The 15,848-nt window shown below is 50.2% G+C and overlaps 1 protein-coding gene across 1 annotated transcript; it reads right to left on the bottom strand.

The window, feature by feature from the left end:
* Positions 1–440: 440 nt before the first annotated feature.
* Positions 441–4,613, bottom strand: Sbsn (suprabasin). Its single transcript, XM_038340773.1, has 4 exons — positions 3,093–4,613; positions 1,742–1,807; positions 1,577–1,621; positions 441–566 (listed from the first exon to the last, which is right to left on the bottom strand). The coding sequence occupies exons 1-4, from the start codon at positions 4,611–4,613 to the stop codon at positions 543–545; spliced, it is 1,656 nt and encodes a 551-aa protein (XP_038196701.1). The 3' UTR covers positions 441–542.
* Positions 4,614–15,848: the final 11,235 nt, after the last annotated feature.

Here is a 15,848-nt window from a genome sequence, read left to right as displayed (position 1 = left end):
AGCATCCATGAGACTCCTCCATACCTAGGGATAATAACAAAACTTTTACCTAATTGGGCGGTCGGAGGATTCGGTGAGATCATGCCTGGAAAGCTCCCAGCATGTCTTTATTGCACAACGGATACAAGCTGCCATTGTTTCTTACTGGGTACCACACACCCCACCAGCGGTTGCTTCCCTTCCCAGCTACCTTTCCCAGCGCTGAGCACAAACACTACATGTTGTTAGCCAAGTGTGGCTCACCTCCGGGAACTGCCCTCTTCAAGCCAATCAGCTTGGAGTCTCCAGCACTTTCCATCCTGTGTGGCAAATTCCCTCCTCCTTCCACCCAACAAGAGACAATGCAAGGCCCCTCCCCGCCCTTCCCTCTCTAGGGAGCACAGTCAACCATGATGAGAAAGGACAGCGTGTTCGTGTTTATTCACAAAGCTCAAAGCAGCCCCCGCTAAGGACACCCAGGAAGCTCTCCGCCACCCCCAGCTCCTCCAGGCCATTCCAGCTGATGTGACAACATGAACATTCTGTGTTGCCTGGGCATCAGTTTAGGGCATGATGGCGGTGATACTCTGGAAGAGAAGAGAGGGGGGTCAGATACAGGTGCATGGCCACAGGGTCCTGAGATCTGGGCTTCTATTCTACCCTAGAGAAATGACAGGGAGACAGCTGTTTCTCTTGGAATAGTGGGCTGCCAGTCCCAGGGAGATGGGCTGAGGGAAGGCACTCTACAGAAGAAGCCCTGTGTTTTCACCTCAGAGGATCTTCTGCCACTCCAAGGTAGGGCTGTCACACACCCTGGGTCCTGGGCCCTAAGCTCAGGAAACAGATAATAGCAGTTTCTGTTCAGTCGTGAAGACCAGAGTGTAGATCCCAGCACCCATACCAGGCAGCTCACAAACACCTGTAACTCTAAGGGATTCAATGCACAGTGTACACACACACACACACACACACACACAAAGACACACAGAGGGATCCAACACAGAGTACACACACACACAAGAATCCAACATACAGTGTATACACACACACACACACACACACACACACACACACACAATTTCAAATGTTTTTTTAAAAAGGCAAAGCAAGATTGTAGACCTAGAATAAGGACCAGAATTCCACAGGGACCTTTATACTCTCAGCCTGGAAGGGAGCTTCCTGCCAAGACAAATTACCACTACTCAGCTCACCCACGCAAAGCAGCAGGGCAGGTAGCAGAGGCATTCACAAGAAGGCCAGTGAGAAGGAGAGGCAGCTAGTCACTGGGAATGGGAGGAGAGATGATGGGGAACCCAGATGGGCACGTGAGGGATGGTTTCAGCATCCCCACCCTGGCTCCCAGATGCCCCAGGGCCCTAGAGGTGATTTCTGTCAGCTTATGTTTGTTCGTTGGGACTGGAAAGTGCCCAAAAGCTGCAAGTGTGTGACGAAAGACGAGCGCAAAGCTAGGAGAACAGGTTGGATGGTCTCAACAGAGGCTGAGTCTGCCCAAAGGAACGCTGACCGCAAGAAGACTACAGGAAGGGAATTCAAGGTTGAAGGATGGATGGACAGTGGGGATCATAGAAGCACTCACCCTCCACAGAGCTGGGAAGTTGATAAATGGCTTGTTGACCGAGGCCTGGAATTCAAAGACAAAGTCAGTCACTGACCTTCAGTCAACCGCCGTTCTTAGGAGAACCTCCAGCAGCCTCCACTCCCCTCTCCTAGCTCCAAATCCATGTTACACCCAGAGACTCACCCCAGATGCTAATGTAGTGGTTGCGGCCCCTCCGTGTTGGCCTGCGTGCCCGCCTTGATGAGCGCCCTAAAGACAAAGCCCAGATCGTCACTACCATCCCTTAACCTGCGAGGTCTCCCCCATTCCTTCCTGCCCACCCGAGAATCTGCCCCCCTCTAAGATGACTGGGTCTGGGTAGGAGCCCAGGGTCCTCACTCAACTGTCCTGAAAGAAAACCCAGAGTCCCAGCTGCTGACCCCATGGGAGAGGTGGAGAGAGAGAACTCCAGGAAGGATGCCTGCCTCTTTCTGACTCGCCTCACCCAAGCTCACCTTAAAGTCAGTATTAGGGAAATGTTTCCCTCTTGGAGAAGGAGAACTCGGAGGATCCACACAAATGCCAGAGACACCATTCACCCTCAGCCCTGGTTTTTAAATGCCTTTCCACACAGTTTAGCCTCAAGCCTAACACAATTCATACCCACTCTTGACCACCATGTGTAATTCAACACATCCTCCCAAGTGGCACCCCACCCGCAACCACTCTTGCCCTTCCCCCAGCCTCTATTTCAGTGTCTCACTCAGGGTCTGGGTCTTCACCCAGGACTCTCTGGTCCCCTCCTCCACACTCCAGCCTTCTGTGGCTCCCTCCAAGCAACAGAGGTGACTCTGGGCTCTGAGACCTAGACTCATCCTCAAGGTGGTGTCCCAGCTTGTTGATCTCCACAACTGCTCACAGGGTGTGGAGAACTGGGAACTGGGCCATGCAAAAGTCAGCCTGACACTGCTTCCCAGTCCTTTTTGGTGCCTGCTCTGTGGCTGCTTGCCTGGCCTCCAGCATCTGTTCCCTCTAGAAATACAGGTAAGAGAGTCCCCGAGAAGCTTCCCCTGCCACACAATCAGGATGCAAAGGAAGAAAGAGAGCTGCATCTCCTCCACTGGGCACTTGTCATGTGACTCTCTTGAGTCCCCTTAGCCTCTCTGAGCCTTAGTTTCTTATCTGAATGTCATAGAGTCAGGACCCTCATCCTGACCACCTCAGAGGATTGTTACAAGGACGGAACACAACAGAGCCTTCAGCCAAAGCGCCTCCTCATGCTCTGGGGTTTCTCAGCCTCCATCTGCTTGTACAATGTCTGAGCTCAGGGCTATTTCCTGGTTACAGGAGTGGGGACAGGTTAGGACCCTCATCTAGCAGGACAGTTCCCCAGCAACGGGACTGGGTCCCTTCCACCTTGTCTAACCAGCTGGCCACCAGCTCTGCAGCAATGGAGATAGACAGGAGGGAACGCAGTGTTATGGCTTCCCAAGAGTTTAGTCTCTTCCCTCCCACGACCCCCGTCCCCCCAGTTTCCCCACCTCTGTTCACCTACATTCAGCAGCTGGTTGGCCTCCTTGCTGGCTTGGTTGACCCCATTATGTACATCTTGTTGCAACCTGTCCATTTCCTTCCCGGCCTGGCCAGCAGCATGGTGGACACCTTGGCCAAGCTTCTCCGCTTCCTTTTCGGCCTGGCCAGCAGCATAGTTGACCGCTTGGCCAATTTTCTCTGCCTCCTTCTCGGCCTGGTTGACCCCAGTGTGGACCCCTTGGCCAACTTTCTCTGCTTCCTTCCTGGCCTGGTTGACCCCAGAGTTGACCCCTTGACCCACTTTCTCTGCCTCCTTCTCGGCCTGGTTGACCCCAGTCTGGACCCCTTGGACCACCTTTTCTGTCTCCTTTCCAGCCTGGTCAATGGTATGGCGGACACCCTGGCCAAAATGCTCCATCTCCTTCCCAGCCTGGTTGACTCCAGAATGCATTACTTTGTCTCCCTCTTGCCAAGGCTGCCCTGCAGCATAATAACCATGGCCATGAGCATGGGCAAACTGTTGTGCCTCCATTGCAGCATGGCTAAGTCCCTGATTGGCCCCTTGCACCACTTTCTCTCCTTCCCTCCCAGCCTGACCAAAGGCATGGTGGACCCCCTGACCAACATTCCCTCCTTCTTTTCCAGCCTGACCAAAGGCATGGTGGACCCCCTGACCCAATTTCTCTGCCTCCTTCTCAGCCTGACCAAAAGCGTTGTGAACCCCTTGACCAAACTTCTCTACTTCCTTCGAAGGCTGACCAAACGCATGGTGACCATCCTGACCAAATTTTTCTGCTTGTTTCCCAGGCTGACCAAAGGCATTGTGAGCCCCTTGACCTAATTTCTCTGCCTGCTTCCCACCCTGACCAAGAGCATGGTGAGCCCCTTGACCTAATTTCTCTGCCTGCTTCCCACCCTGACCAAGAGCATGGTGAGCCCCTTGACCTAATTTCTCTGCCTGCTTCCCACCCTGACCAAGAGCATGGTGGGCCCCTTGACCTAATTTCTCTGTCTGCTTCCCACCCTGACCAAGAGCATGGTGAGCCCCCTGTCCCAACCTCCCAGCCTCATTTCCAGCCTGCCCCCAACCATGTTGGGCCCCCTGAGCAAACCTCCCTGCTTCATTGCCCGCCTGGTTGACCCCGTGATGGACCCCATGATGGATGATTTTGTCTGTCTCCTTCCCAACCTGTCCAGCGGCGTGGTTGACCCCATGGGTTAACTTCTCTGCTTCCTTTTCTGCGTGTCCGACGCCATTGTTGATGCCATGGGCTACCTTGTCCAAGCCACGGTCCAAATCCTTGCCAGCCTGGCTCCCCATGTTGCTAAGTCCATTAATAACTTTCTCCACTTCCCTTCCAGCTTGAGTGATTCCATTATTGATGCCTTCAAGGGCCTTGCCCACCTCTCTCTCTGCGTTGCTCAGCCCTCGGCTGAACCCTTCTATGACCTTCTCAAGGGGATCATCGTGGGCTGCCCATGCAGGCAGAGCCCCCAGGAGCAGTAGGAGGCAGCAGGACCTGAGCGGACTGGCGAGACGCATGTTGTTGGAAAGGTAGAGAGGGTGCAGAGAGGAGCTGGAGAAGCCAGGCCGCTATTTATCCTTTGCCTCCCTCCCTCTTCTCCACCCCTCATGACTCAATTGCCCCTGTGAGGCCGTGACTTAGTTCCCAGTCAGGGAGGTGTTTCCCAAAGACAGTTGCTGTTGAGCAATGAGAAGGACGAAGAGGAAAACAGGGTGAGTCATAGAGAGAGAAGACTCTAGCTAGCATCTCTGCTCCTTGACTCGCTCAGGCCCTCCACCCCAGTATAGGGTTCTGCCCTGCTCAATCCCCTGTTTTCCTTCCTCCCCCACCAGTCATCCTCCTTGCTCCCAAGTCCACCTTCAGGCACCTACCGAACCACCCTGTCAGCCCTCTTAGAGATCTGAACATACAGCTTGCCCAGCTGGATAATTCTGGAAACATGGAAAGCAGTCAGGGAGGAGGAGAGAACCCCGGGAGCTGAGAGAGTTACCCGATTTTGTTCTTGGGGGCTCCTCTGCCACCCCCGTCTCTGCTCCGGTTACATGGCCCTTGTCCAGCTCCTCCCACAGCCCTCTCGTTACTGCCTGACGTATTTGCCTGTGCCTGGAAGCTGGGGTGTCACCTTAATGGCTCCACGCATTCCGCACCTGGCTCAAATGGCCAGCATCACAGAAGGGCCTGCCTGACCACCCCCAGGCACAGTGTGGTATTACAGGTATGACTGTTATGCTTGGTGACGTCATCCTTCTGTTTCCATAGCAGTTATCACAATCTTAAATTGGATTTAGTTTTTAATAGTGTCTCACCTGCCAGACTGTACACTTCCAGCAAACAGGCCCTTTGTGTTTGTTTGGGGCTACAGCCCCAACTTGGAGGACAATAACTGGGGCTCAGTAAGTATTCATAGATGGAACACATGGATGGGTTAGAAACCAAAGGGATAGTCCAAGCCTGAGCCCATCTCACAGGGTGCTGGAGAGAAGGAGTACCTGGGTCCCCAAAATTTCATGGGGTCTCTTGGAGATGGTTGCAAATTTTGGGACCAGGATCACATGTTCATGACAGAATCCAGGCCTCTTTCCTCCCAGCCCGTGGGCAAGGGCAGGGGGGCTGATCATCATATGCTGGGAGAGGACGCAGTGGTACCTGAAAAGCCGGTTGAAGCAGCCCTGGGGAGAGGCTCAGAGACCTGTGCAACAGCAACTGTCTCAAACATACGGGCTGGGGGCCAGGACCTTTTCCTTCCTCCCCTGGGGCATCCAATGCCTGGACCTGAAGCCCCAAGCATTGCCCTATAGGTTAAGATTACTGGAGAAATCAGCTGAGAGCCTAGGCTGGGGTCGAAGCCCAGCATTAGAAGGAAGGGCAGGTAGTGGCTGGTGGATCATCCACGGTGTGCCTACCCTAGTTTAGAGGGAGGCAAACAAGAGCCAGTGGGTGGGGAACAGTGGGGCAAAGATATTTAGGTTTTAATGCCAACAGTGCGGCTGAACGAAGGGGTAATAGTGGGACGGTCAGGCACGGAGGAATGCGGAGGGTGTGTGCCAGTGGAGGTGGTAGAGTTATGTGTGTGGGTGCCAGGTGTGGCTGAAAATCAGCACGTGTTTTTCAACTTCAAACCAGGGCATGAGGTGGTCCCCTTAAAGAAACAGCAGCCACACCCAGAACCAAACATCCCAGGACCAGGGACCCTGGAGCCTCTGTCTTCCCTAGCTCTGTCAGCAAAGGGTGGCTAATTGGGCCCCTCTACAGAGTGGATTTGCTTCCCAGTTTCACACTCCAATGACAAAGGCAGATCTCTAGGCAGTTTGGGGCATGCCACTTAGCCAGGAGCATCTCTAAATGATGGAGAATCAAAGGCCAAGCAAAGAAGTGATCCAGGGTGTGGGGGTGGAAGGGGGATCAGAATCCTGGTCCACCCCAGGATAGATAGGTTGGCCCTTCACCTTTTGACAAGGTATCCTATCTTTTCTACGTTCTATTGTAGTAGGGTCTCATGTAACCCAGAACAGAGGCTGGCTGGCCTTGAATTCTTGATCCTTCCGAGGCCACGACCGGGCGCTGGGATTGCAGGCACATACCCCACGTGATACATTCTTTTCCATCCTTCTCTCCCTCCATCACCCCTTCTTCTCAGCTTTCTGTCCCCATTTGCCACCGGATTCAGGAAGTCTCATCTTTCTCCTTAACTGCTGCCAGCAGCCTCTGGCCATCTGGTTGTGCTGGTTCTTTGACACCAGTGGAAGAAGTTCAGGGTTTGGGATGTCACACTTCAGTATATGTTCACACAGGGTGTTTGCCTGTCCAAAAATGTCACAGTGAGTGCCTTACCCAGACCGCCCTGCAGAGGGGACTGCCTGGGGCTCCCCAGCTCTGGCCAGGGTCTGCCACAGTTAGAAAAGGAGATGGACACAGGACATTGACCAGAAGCAGCTGCTGAGAGAACTCTTGACATCAGATCCTGGGGAGCTGTGTGTCATTTTTGTTTTTTGTTTTGGTTTTGGTTTTGGTTTTTCGAGACAGGGTTTCTCTGTAGCTTTGGAGACTCTCCTGGAACTAGCTCTTGGTCTACAAAAGCTAGTTTCATTTTTGTTTTGTTTAGGCTAGGGCCTCATACTGTAGTCCAGCCTGACCTCGAACGCATGGCAATCTTCCTGCCTCAGCATCCCAAGTACTAGAAATACAGGCAAGAACCACCATGCCCACATCTGGCACAGAGCGGGTGTTGTTTTTTTAAAAATGCTACAAAGTCCCAGGCGGCAACTGTAGGCAGGGAGCGGACTCTGGGAGCAGCCAGTCCCAAGGCAGAGACGACTGTGGGTCCCTGCAAGATCCCCGGGGGTCATGTGAGCAGGCGGCGAGCTCACAGAGCAGTGGGAGCCCAGTGGGTCCCTGCGGGTCCCGGTTCGGGAGCAGCTCGCAGCGGGGCGGGTGGATAGGAGACAGAGACATGGACAGACAAAACATGTTGAATATTTATTCAGGGGGTTATGAAGGGGAAAGGGAGAAGGGGGGCAGAAAGACAGAGAGACAGAGAGAGACATAGAGACGCACACGCGTGCACGCAGAGAGAGGACAGGAAGAGAGAGGGATCCAAATGGCGGGGCACTGGGGAGGGGGGGGTCCGCTGGGAGTGGGCGTGGCTTGCCCCTTAAAGGGCCAAAAGAATAACAGCAGGATTCTTTGATGTGGTTCTGGCTTTGGATTTATGAGACAGGATCTCTATATGTAGCTCCGGCTAGTACAGAACTCTTAATCTGCCTGCGTTAGCCTCACAGGGTCTGAGAGGACAGGTATGTGGCCACCATACCAAGGAAACCTTTCCTAGTAGCGTCTAGATGGCCCTTCCCATATATACCGCTTCCTCACACATGCTAGGCAAGTGTCTGCAAGGTTATCTATATCCTAAACAATTTTACATTTTATTTTATTTTATTTTTTACTTTTTGAGACAGGATCTCACTTTGAATCCCTGGAACTCACTGTGTAGACCAGGTTGGCCTCAGACTCCCAGGGATCTGCCTGCCTCTGCCTTCCAAACACTAAGAACAAAGGTTTGCACCATGACACCCAGACCTTTTAAAACATTTTTATTTTGAGACTAAGTTAACTTGAACTCAGCTCTGTAGACCAGGCTGGCCTTGATCCTATGATCCTCCTGCCTCAGCTGCAATTACAGATCCGTGCTTGCCTCCCTCCGGGTTATTTTTAGTTTACTTCTCTAGGGCCATCCAAGCAGGAGATGGCCTTGCTGACTCTTGTCCCATGGCTGTTTCTTGACACAATGGAGATCTGGCTTTGGTTTTGGGAGACCTCTGTGTGTAACCTATGGGAAGCTTCCATGGGGATTTGGGGAAGGAAGAGGTTATGTCATTGTATGAGTTTTGGGCCTTCCACCCTTCTCTCTAGGATAGTGACTCCTCCCTGTACAAAACCCCACACCCACCTTGGTCAGAGCTGCGTGTCAACTGGCCCTGCAGGGGAAGGAGCCTGCTAGTGAGTCACTAAAATGCAAGCAAGGCCTGGGGCTTGAGGGGATGTCTTCACCTTGATTTTGCCTGGACACTTCCTGAAAGCTGCTCTGTAAACAGGGCATGGCGGCATACAGCTGTAATCCCAGCACCCAGCAGGCCGAGGCAGGAGGATCACAGCAAGTCTGAGGACCGCTTCAACTACATCATGGGATCTTGTCTCAAGAAATGAAGAAGAGAGAGCCTGAAGAGGTGGCTCCATGGCTAAGAGCACTGATTACTCTTGCAGAGGACCTGAGTTCAGTTCCCAGCACCCACAGGGTGGCTGACAATCATCTGTAACTCCAGGTCTAGAGGAATCGACATCTTCTTCTGGCTTCCAAAGTCACCAGGAATGCACACAGCACAATGACATACATGCAGGTAAAACATTCAGATATATAAAATAAACACTGTCTTAAAAGAAGAAGGCCCAGTTTGTGCCAGGTACTGCCCCAGATGCTGAGGGACACCTGTGGACGCAGCACCTCCAGAATACACAGCCAGCAGGGATAACAGGGAAGAGGACGTCAGTAGATGCTAGATACAGGAAAACTACAAGGCAAACAATGAGCTGCAATGGGACATGGCTTAGCAATTGCTTCAGGACTGGGGACCAGAAAATACATGAGAGCTGAGGGTTGGCTCGCTGGTAGCAGGTGATTGCTGCGAAGCCTGAGGAGCTGAGTTCAAATCCTGGAGCCCACAGTTGGAAGAAGAGGACCGACTCCCACAAGTTGTCCTCTGACCTCCACATGGAGATGTGGGGTGAGAAGAAATACAATAACCTGAGGGCCTGGGGGTGTGGATCAGTGGAAGTAAACTTCCTAGCATGCCCAAGACCTGGGGTTGACTCCAGCAAGGAAGGGAAAAGAAAAGAAACTGAGGAAATGGGAGACCTAATGTGTTCACTACAGAAACACCCATCCACCCGTGCTTACTAAATATTGCAGGAACAGGTTTGGTTGTTTTAATATTTTATTTTATTTTTTATTTTACATGTATGGGTGCTTTGCCTGAATATTTGTCTGTGTGTGCCTAGGGCCTGTGTGAGGCCAGAAGAGGGCATCAGAAGATTGTGAGCTGCCATGTTGGTGCTGGGAATCAAACCCACATCCTTTAGAAGAGCAGTAAGCACTCTTACCCACTGAGACATCTCTCCAGTCCCCTGTTTGTTTGTTTGTTTGTTTGTTTGTTTGTTTGTTTTGATACAGGGTCTCACTATGTAGTCCAGGCTAGCCTCAAACTTACAGAAATCCTCCTGCATTAGCCTCCCAAGTGCTAAGACTCTTGGCATGGTATTTAGCAAACTGAGTGTCTGCACTAACCCTGTGTCCACACGTGCTCCAGCTCCATCTCTTCCACATCACTGATGGTCAGGAGTCATTGCAGTTTAAGGTGTGTGTAGGCTGAGTGTGAGTCCACAGCAGAGCACACGCTTAGCCTATGTGAGAACCTGGATTCAATCTCCAGCATCTCACTACTAACCGGAGCCTTAAAGTAGGTTCAATTAAAGACGCCATGATAAGCGAAGGGGGGGGGGGTTAAAAATATGAAGGTAGAGAAGTCTTGTAACAAGAGAATCCAGCTGTTCATGTTTCTTTATTCTTCTCCCTTCAATCCATCATTTCTCATTGTTCCCCCTTGTTCTACACGTTACAATTGCTCCCAGTAATATATACCCTTAAAACCAGCAATTCCCCAGCCCTAGCAGGTTCCAGGGCCAGAATACTTTTGTCCCATAAAAAAAAAATCAGATAAGTAAGGAAATGTTCAACATCCTTAGTCATCAGAGAAATGCAAGTCAAAACAACTTTGTGATTCCATCTTACACGTGTAAGAACGGCCAAGATCAAAAACACTGATGACAACTTATACTGGAGAAGCTGTGAGATAAAGGGAACACTTCTGCATTGCTGGATATCAGTGTGGCAATTTCTCAGAAAATTAGGGAACAACCTTTCTCAAGACCGAGCAATACCACTTTTGGGTATATATCCAAAGGATGCTCAATCGTGCCACAAGGACATGTGCTCAACTATGTTCATAGCAGCTTTGTTTGTCATAGCCAGAACCTGGAAACAACCTAAATGCTCTTTGACCGAAGAATGGATAAGGAAAATGTGGTACATTTACACAATGGAGTACTACACAGCAGAAAAAAAAAATAACGACATCTTGAATTTTGCAGGAAAATGGATGGAGCTAGAAAACATCATTTTGAGTGAGGTAACCCAGACCCAGAAAGACAATTATCACATGTACTCACTCATAGGTGGTTTTTAAATATAAAGCAAAGAAAACCAGCCTACAAACCACAATTCCAGAGAACCTAGACAACAATGAAGACTCTAAGAGAGAAATACATGGATCTAATCTACATGGGAAGTAGAAAAAAAAGATCTCCTGAGTAAATTGGGAGCATGGGGACCTTGGTGGAGGATTGAAGGGGGGAGGAAGAGGCAGAGAGGGGAGCATAGAAAAATGTAGAGCTCGGGCTGGAGAGATGGCTCAGAGGTTAAGAGCACTGGCTGCTTTTCCAGAGGTCCTGAGTTCAATTCCCAGCAACCACATGGTGGCTCACAACCATCTGTAATGAGATCCAGTGCCCTCTTCCTGACTGTAGGCATAAGCAGGCAGAATACTGTATACATAATAAATAAATAAAATGTTTTTTAAAAAAAGAAAAATGTAGAGCTCAATAAAAATAAAAAATCAGATAAAGGTTTTCACACACACACACACAGAGATGTGTCTGCACGAAGACAGTGCACGTCCAGTGAACTCCTACTGGAGAAAGTTAGTTAAGAAAAAAAGTAAATCCTCAGGGGATTCTAGAGGAAAGGTTAGTGCACATGCTACATGCTCAGGTGGTTTGTAAAGAGCTGAAAGGTTTATTTTCAGTAAAATTATGAATAGGGCACAGATTGTTTAAATCATCATGCCACTTCTTTTCTCACAGCATGCATGGAATCGGGTAACCAAGCAACCCATGTAAACAATCAGTGAGAAGCCAGGGCTCTAGATCTGATTAGCACATTCGCCAGAGGCTGCAGTTTCTACGGGTCTAGGTCTGGAGTTAGACTTACCACTCTAAGCCAAGAAGAGACCCAGGCCTCTAAATTATCAGTTCCGGGCTATGCTGTTATCAGCCATACTGGTCAAGGGTAAAACCAGAGCAGCAGCTTGGACAGGAAGTAATTCTACATCCTTAGAGATGTGTGAAGGTCTTAGATGGGACACTCTCTGCCTGGACCCTAAGCACTGACCAAGTTTCTGCTGATAAAGATGATTTCAGGAAGGCAGATCTCTGCATGTGCCTAGGAGAGAGGAACAGAGGCCTGGCAGTGGGAACTATTTTTATATGTAGCTTGGGGGAAACAGTTCTGAACCATATAAATTAATTCCCAAATATGTAACAGAAAGGGAGTTAGCTACAGAGAAAGTCTACATCAAAGGACCATCACTCATTCACAAAGCAATGACGCCAAAAAAAAAACCCTTGTCAATTGGTTTAAAAACCTTCACCAAAGCCCTTGGCTTTCATAAGTCTCTCCTGAAAAGACAGCTGAGCAATTACTGTATAATGTGGCTTGTAGCACCCTATATGCAGGCAGGAATAAAAACCAAGGTGTGTACATCAGATAGGTCACACATTTAATAGAACAGATAGCTTCTTAGGCACGTAAGGTAAGTTCTCTATTACTGAACCTCAACCTCAAGCCTAAACTTTTTTTAAAAGTTGTTATATTTTAATCTATTTTATTAATGTTTATAATTTATGAATATAATTTATAGGTTTATATTTACAAATATATTTCTAATTTTATTTGTTTATATATGAGTGTAAATGCATGCCCATATGAGAGCAGGTACCTATAGAGGCCGGAAGAAGGTGTCAGCTACCCTGGAGCTAGGAATATATGGGGCTGTGAGCCATTCAACAGGGGGACTGAGCTGAGCAGCAAAGGCCCTTAGCCACCGAGTCACCTCCACAGGTCCACCGGCCAGAATCAGAACCCTGGAGGAAAAGAACCCTGTGACCAATGTGGGTGCAATATTTGCATCTTGTTGTAGCCTAAAACTGAACACATAATAGTAATGAGGAATTTTTATTTAAAGCTTTAAAATATATATTAAAAAGTTATAAATTATAAAGTTTAAAATAGAAGTTAATGAACATTTCTTTCCCTTAATTAAAAAAAAAAACCTGCAAGGCAAATGTGCTTTATTTATGGAGTGAATAACCTCTAAGTTAAACATGGGGTTGAAGACAATTCAGCTGGATAGGACACTTTCTACCAGGCGTGATGGGTTCAGAATTCAATCACCAAGACCCATGTAGAGAGCCTACTCCCAAGTGTCATCCTCTGGCCACCACACATATGCACATGCGAACACATCATTAATGAATGGGATTTGAGTCACACACACTTGTCGTCAATGGGACATAGAGAATGAGACAAAGCCCCACCCACCCTTTCAGAGTATGTAGGTGACCTTGTGGAGGAAGGGTCTCCACTTGTTCTGCAGAGCTGTGTCATCCCGGCTAGCTGGCCCACAAGCTTCTAGGACGAGAGATGCATGTTCCCACATCTAGCTGTGTGTGTGTGTGTGTGTGTGTGTGTGTGTGTGTGTCTGTCTGTCTGTCTGTCTGTCTGTCTGTCTGTCTGTGTGTCTGTGTATCTCTGTGTGTGTCTGTGTATCTGTGTCTGTGTGTATCTGAGTGTGTGTCTCTGTGTGTAGGTATCTGTGTGTGTCTCTGTGTCCTGTGTGTATGTCTGTGTGTGTCTATGTGTGTACACTTTTTTTTAAGAATTTCCTATGTGCATAAAACGTGTTTTGATCATGTTCATCCATGCCCCACTTCCTAACTCCTCACAGATCCTCTCTACCTCCCACCCTTTACCAATTTCATGGACATTTTTTAAAGTTATTTTTATTTTATATATACGAGTGGTGTGGAATATTCCATTACATTGTGGTTGGTTTAATAAAAAGCTAAATGTATAGGCAGGATGTATAGCAGGGACTTCTGGACAGAGTACACTCTGGGAAGGAGGCAGGCGGGGTCTTGAGCCAGATACGGGATAACCAGGATGGAAATGAGGTAATGAGTGCATGGAGGAACATAGATTTAAAACTATGGGTTAAATTAAGGTATAAGAGCTAGTTATAAGCAAGCCTAAGCTTAGGCCAAGCTTTTATAATTAATAAGTCTCTGCATCATTTTTTGTGAGCTGCTGCCCCCCTCAAAATTCCATCTACATAAGAGTATTTTGCCTGCATGTATGTACACCACATGGGTGTAGTATCTGAAAAGGCCAGAAGAGAGTGGTGGATCACTCCCTCCGGAACTGGAGTTACAGGTGGTTGTAAACCGCTATGTGGGTGCTGGGAACTGAAGCCAAGTCAACTATTAGCGCAGCAAGTGCTCTTAATGGCTGGGCCATCTCTACAGCATTGTATCCTATCTATCCACCTATCACCTATCTATCTATCTATCTATCTATCTATCTATCATCTATATATCTATCATCTACCTACCGACCCACCTGAGTATCAATCTCTATTTTTAAGCCCACACGCATTTGTTTTGCCAATAGACTCGTGGGTGTGAACTATCATGTAGTGCTTGGCTTAGGATCCTAAGGTAAACTGACTCTTTCGTTCCCTGTCCACAGCTCCTGAGCTAGCTGGAGCTCATGAGCCCCTCCCCCATCCGTGAGAATGTTGACCGCCTTGCTCTTGGGCAGGCAACCCTGTCTGCTGTGACTTCAGAAGAACAGCAGTCCCGTCATGTCACAGAGATACTGCTATGTTGCTGTCCTCCCAGACTTCTGGATCTTACAGTATTTCCTTCCTATTCTCCGCCTGGGTGAGAAGAGGGGGCTTAAGCCCCTGGGAACCCAGGCAGCCAAGGGGAGACTTGGGAGGGGCTTTCTAGGTCTTTCCTGACTCCTGGAGAGGTAGGGAAACGCCTCAGAGACTCAGGACACTATGGAGCAGGTAGACCAGGGGAGGGAGGAAGGAGAACAGCAGCCATAAGCACCTGAGTGAACCCAGCAGATTCCACTCTGGATGCCAGAGGGAGGCTTTGAAATACTCAGTGTGGGATTCCCAAAAGGCCTGTGGTGGGCTAAGGTCCCCAGCCTGCACACTACTCCCTCTGTGATGTCACTGGGCAATATGACATCATCAAAGGCTCTGGGAACACTCACCAACCCCTGGGGAGTCTCACACCTCAGTACCATCTCAGAGGGGCCCAAGGAAGCCAGGCCATGAGACCTTAGGCCATGTCGAAACGTGACGTCGTCCTCACCAATGTCACTGTCGTCCAGCTACTGAGGCAGCCATGCCAGGGTGAGGAGAGCCTTTAGGGGTGACCCTGGGAAGAGGAGGAAAGCGTGCTGTGGGAGTCAGTACACCCTCACACAGGGTGCTCAGAGTCCTGAGACCCTTCCTCCACCAGAATGCTGACTGCTAGGTGCTCTGGAGGAGCAGGCCAGAAGTGGGTCCTCAGGCAGCTTCCAGGCCTCTCTCCTCCAGGAGCCCTTCCCTCCCCTCTCCTCCCATCCCCTCTCTTCCCTTCCCTTCCCTCCTCTCCCCCCCCTCCCATGCCCTCCCCTCCTGTCCCCTCTCCTCCCTTCCCTTCCCTCCCCTCCCATCCCCTCCCCTCCCATGCCCTCCCATGCCCTGCCCTCCTCTCCCCTCTCCTCCCTTCCCTCCCCTCCCCTTCCCTCCCCTCCCCTCCCCTCCCCTCTCTTCCCTTTCCTTCCCTCCCCTCCCCTCCTCTCCCCTCTCCTCTCCTCCCTCCCCTCCCATGCCCTCCCCTCCCATGCCCTCCCCTCCCATGCCCTCCCCTCATCTCCCCTCCCCTCACCTCTCTTCCCTTCCCTTCCCTCCCCTCCCCTCCCCTCACCTCACCTCCCCTCCCCTCCTCTCCCCTCTCTTCCCTTCCCTTCCCTTCCCTTCTCTTCCTTCCCTTCCCCACTCCCTCTCATTCCTTCTTCACTCCAGAGCTGCTGCTTGGGATGCAGATGGAGGCTGGGAACCCTGTCCCCAGAACTGCCTGAGCTCTGGGTTCTAACAGTGAAAAGGGGAGAAGCAGAGGCCAAGATGAGGCAGGGAGGCCGGGAGGAGAGGAATGGGTGACCAGGAGCATTTGTGAAAGGGGCTGGGTGGGTGTGTTTCCCCCATTTCATTGACGTCCCTGGTGGCTGGCCACGAAGGGGCTGATGG

The sequence above is a fragment of the Arvicola amphibius genome, chromosome 8, assembly GCF_903992535.2.
Source record: "Arvicola amphibius chromosome 8, mArvAmp1.2, whole genome shotgun sequence".
In the NCBI taxonomy this organism is placed as follows: Eukaryota; Metazoa; Chordata; class Mammalia; order Rodentia; family Cricetidae; genus Arvicola; species Arvicola amphibius.
Note: the sequence above shows the minus strand (reverse complement) of the source record. Positions and strands in the feature narration are given on the sequence as shown.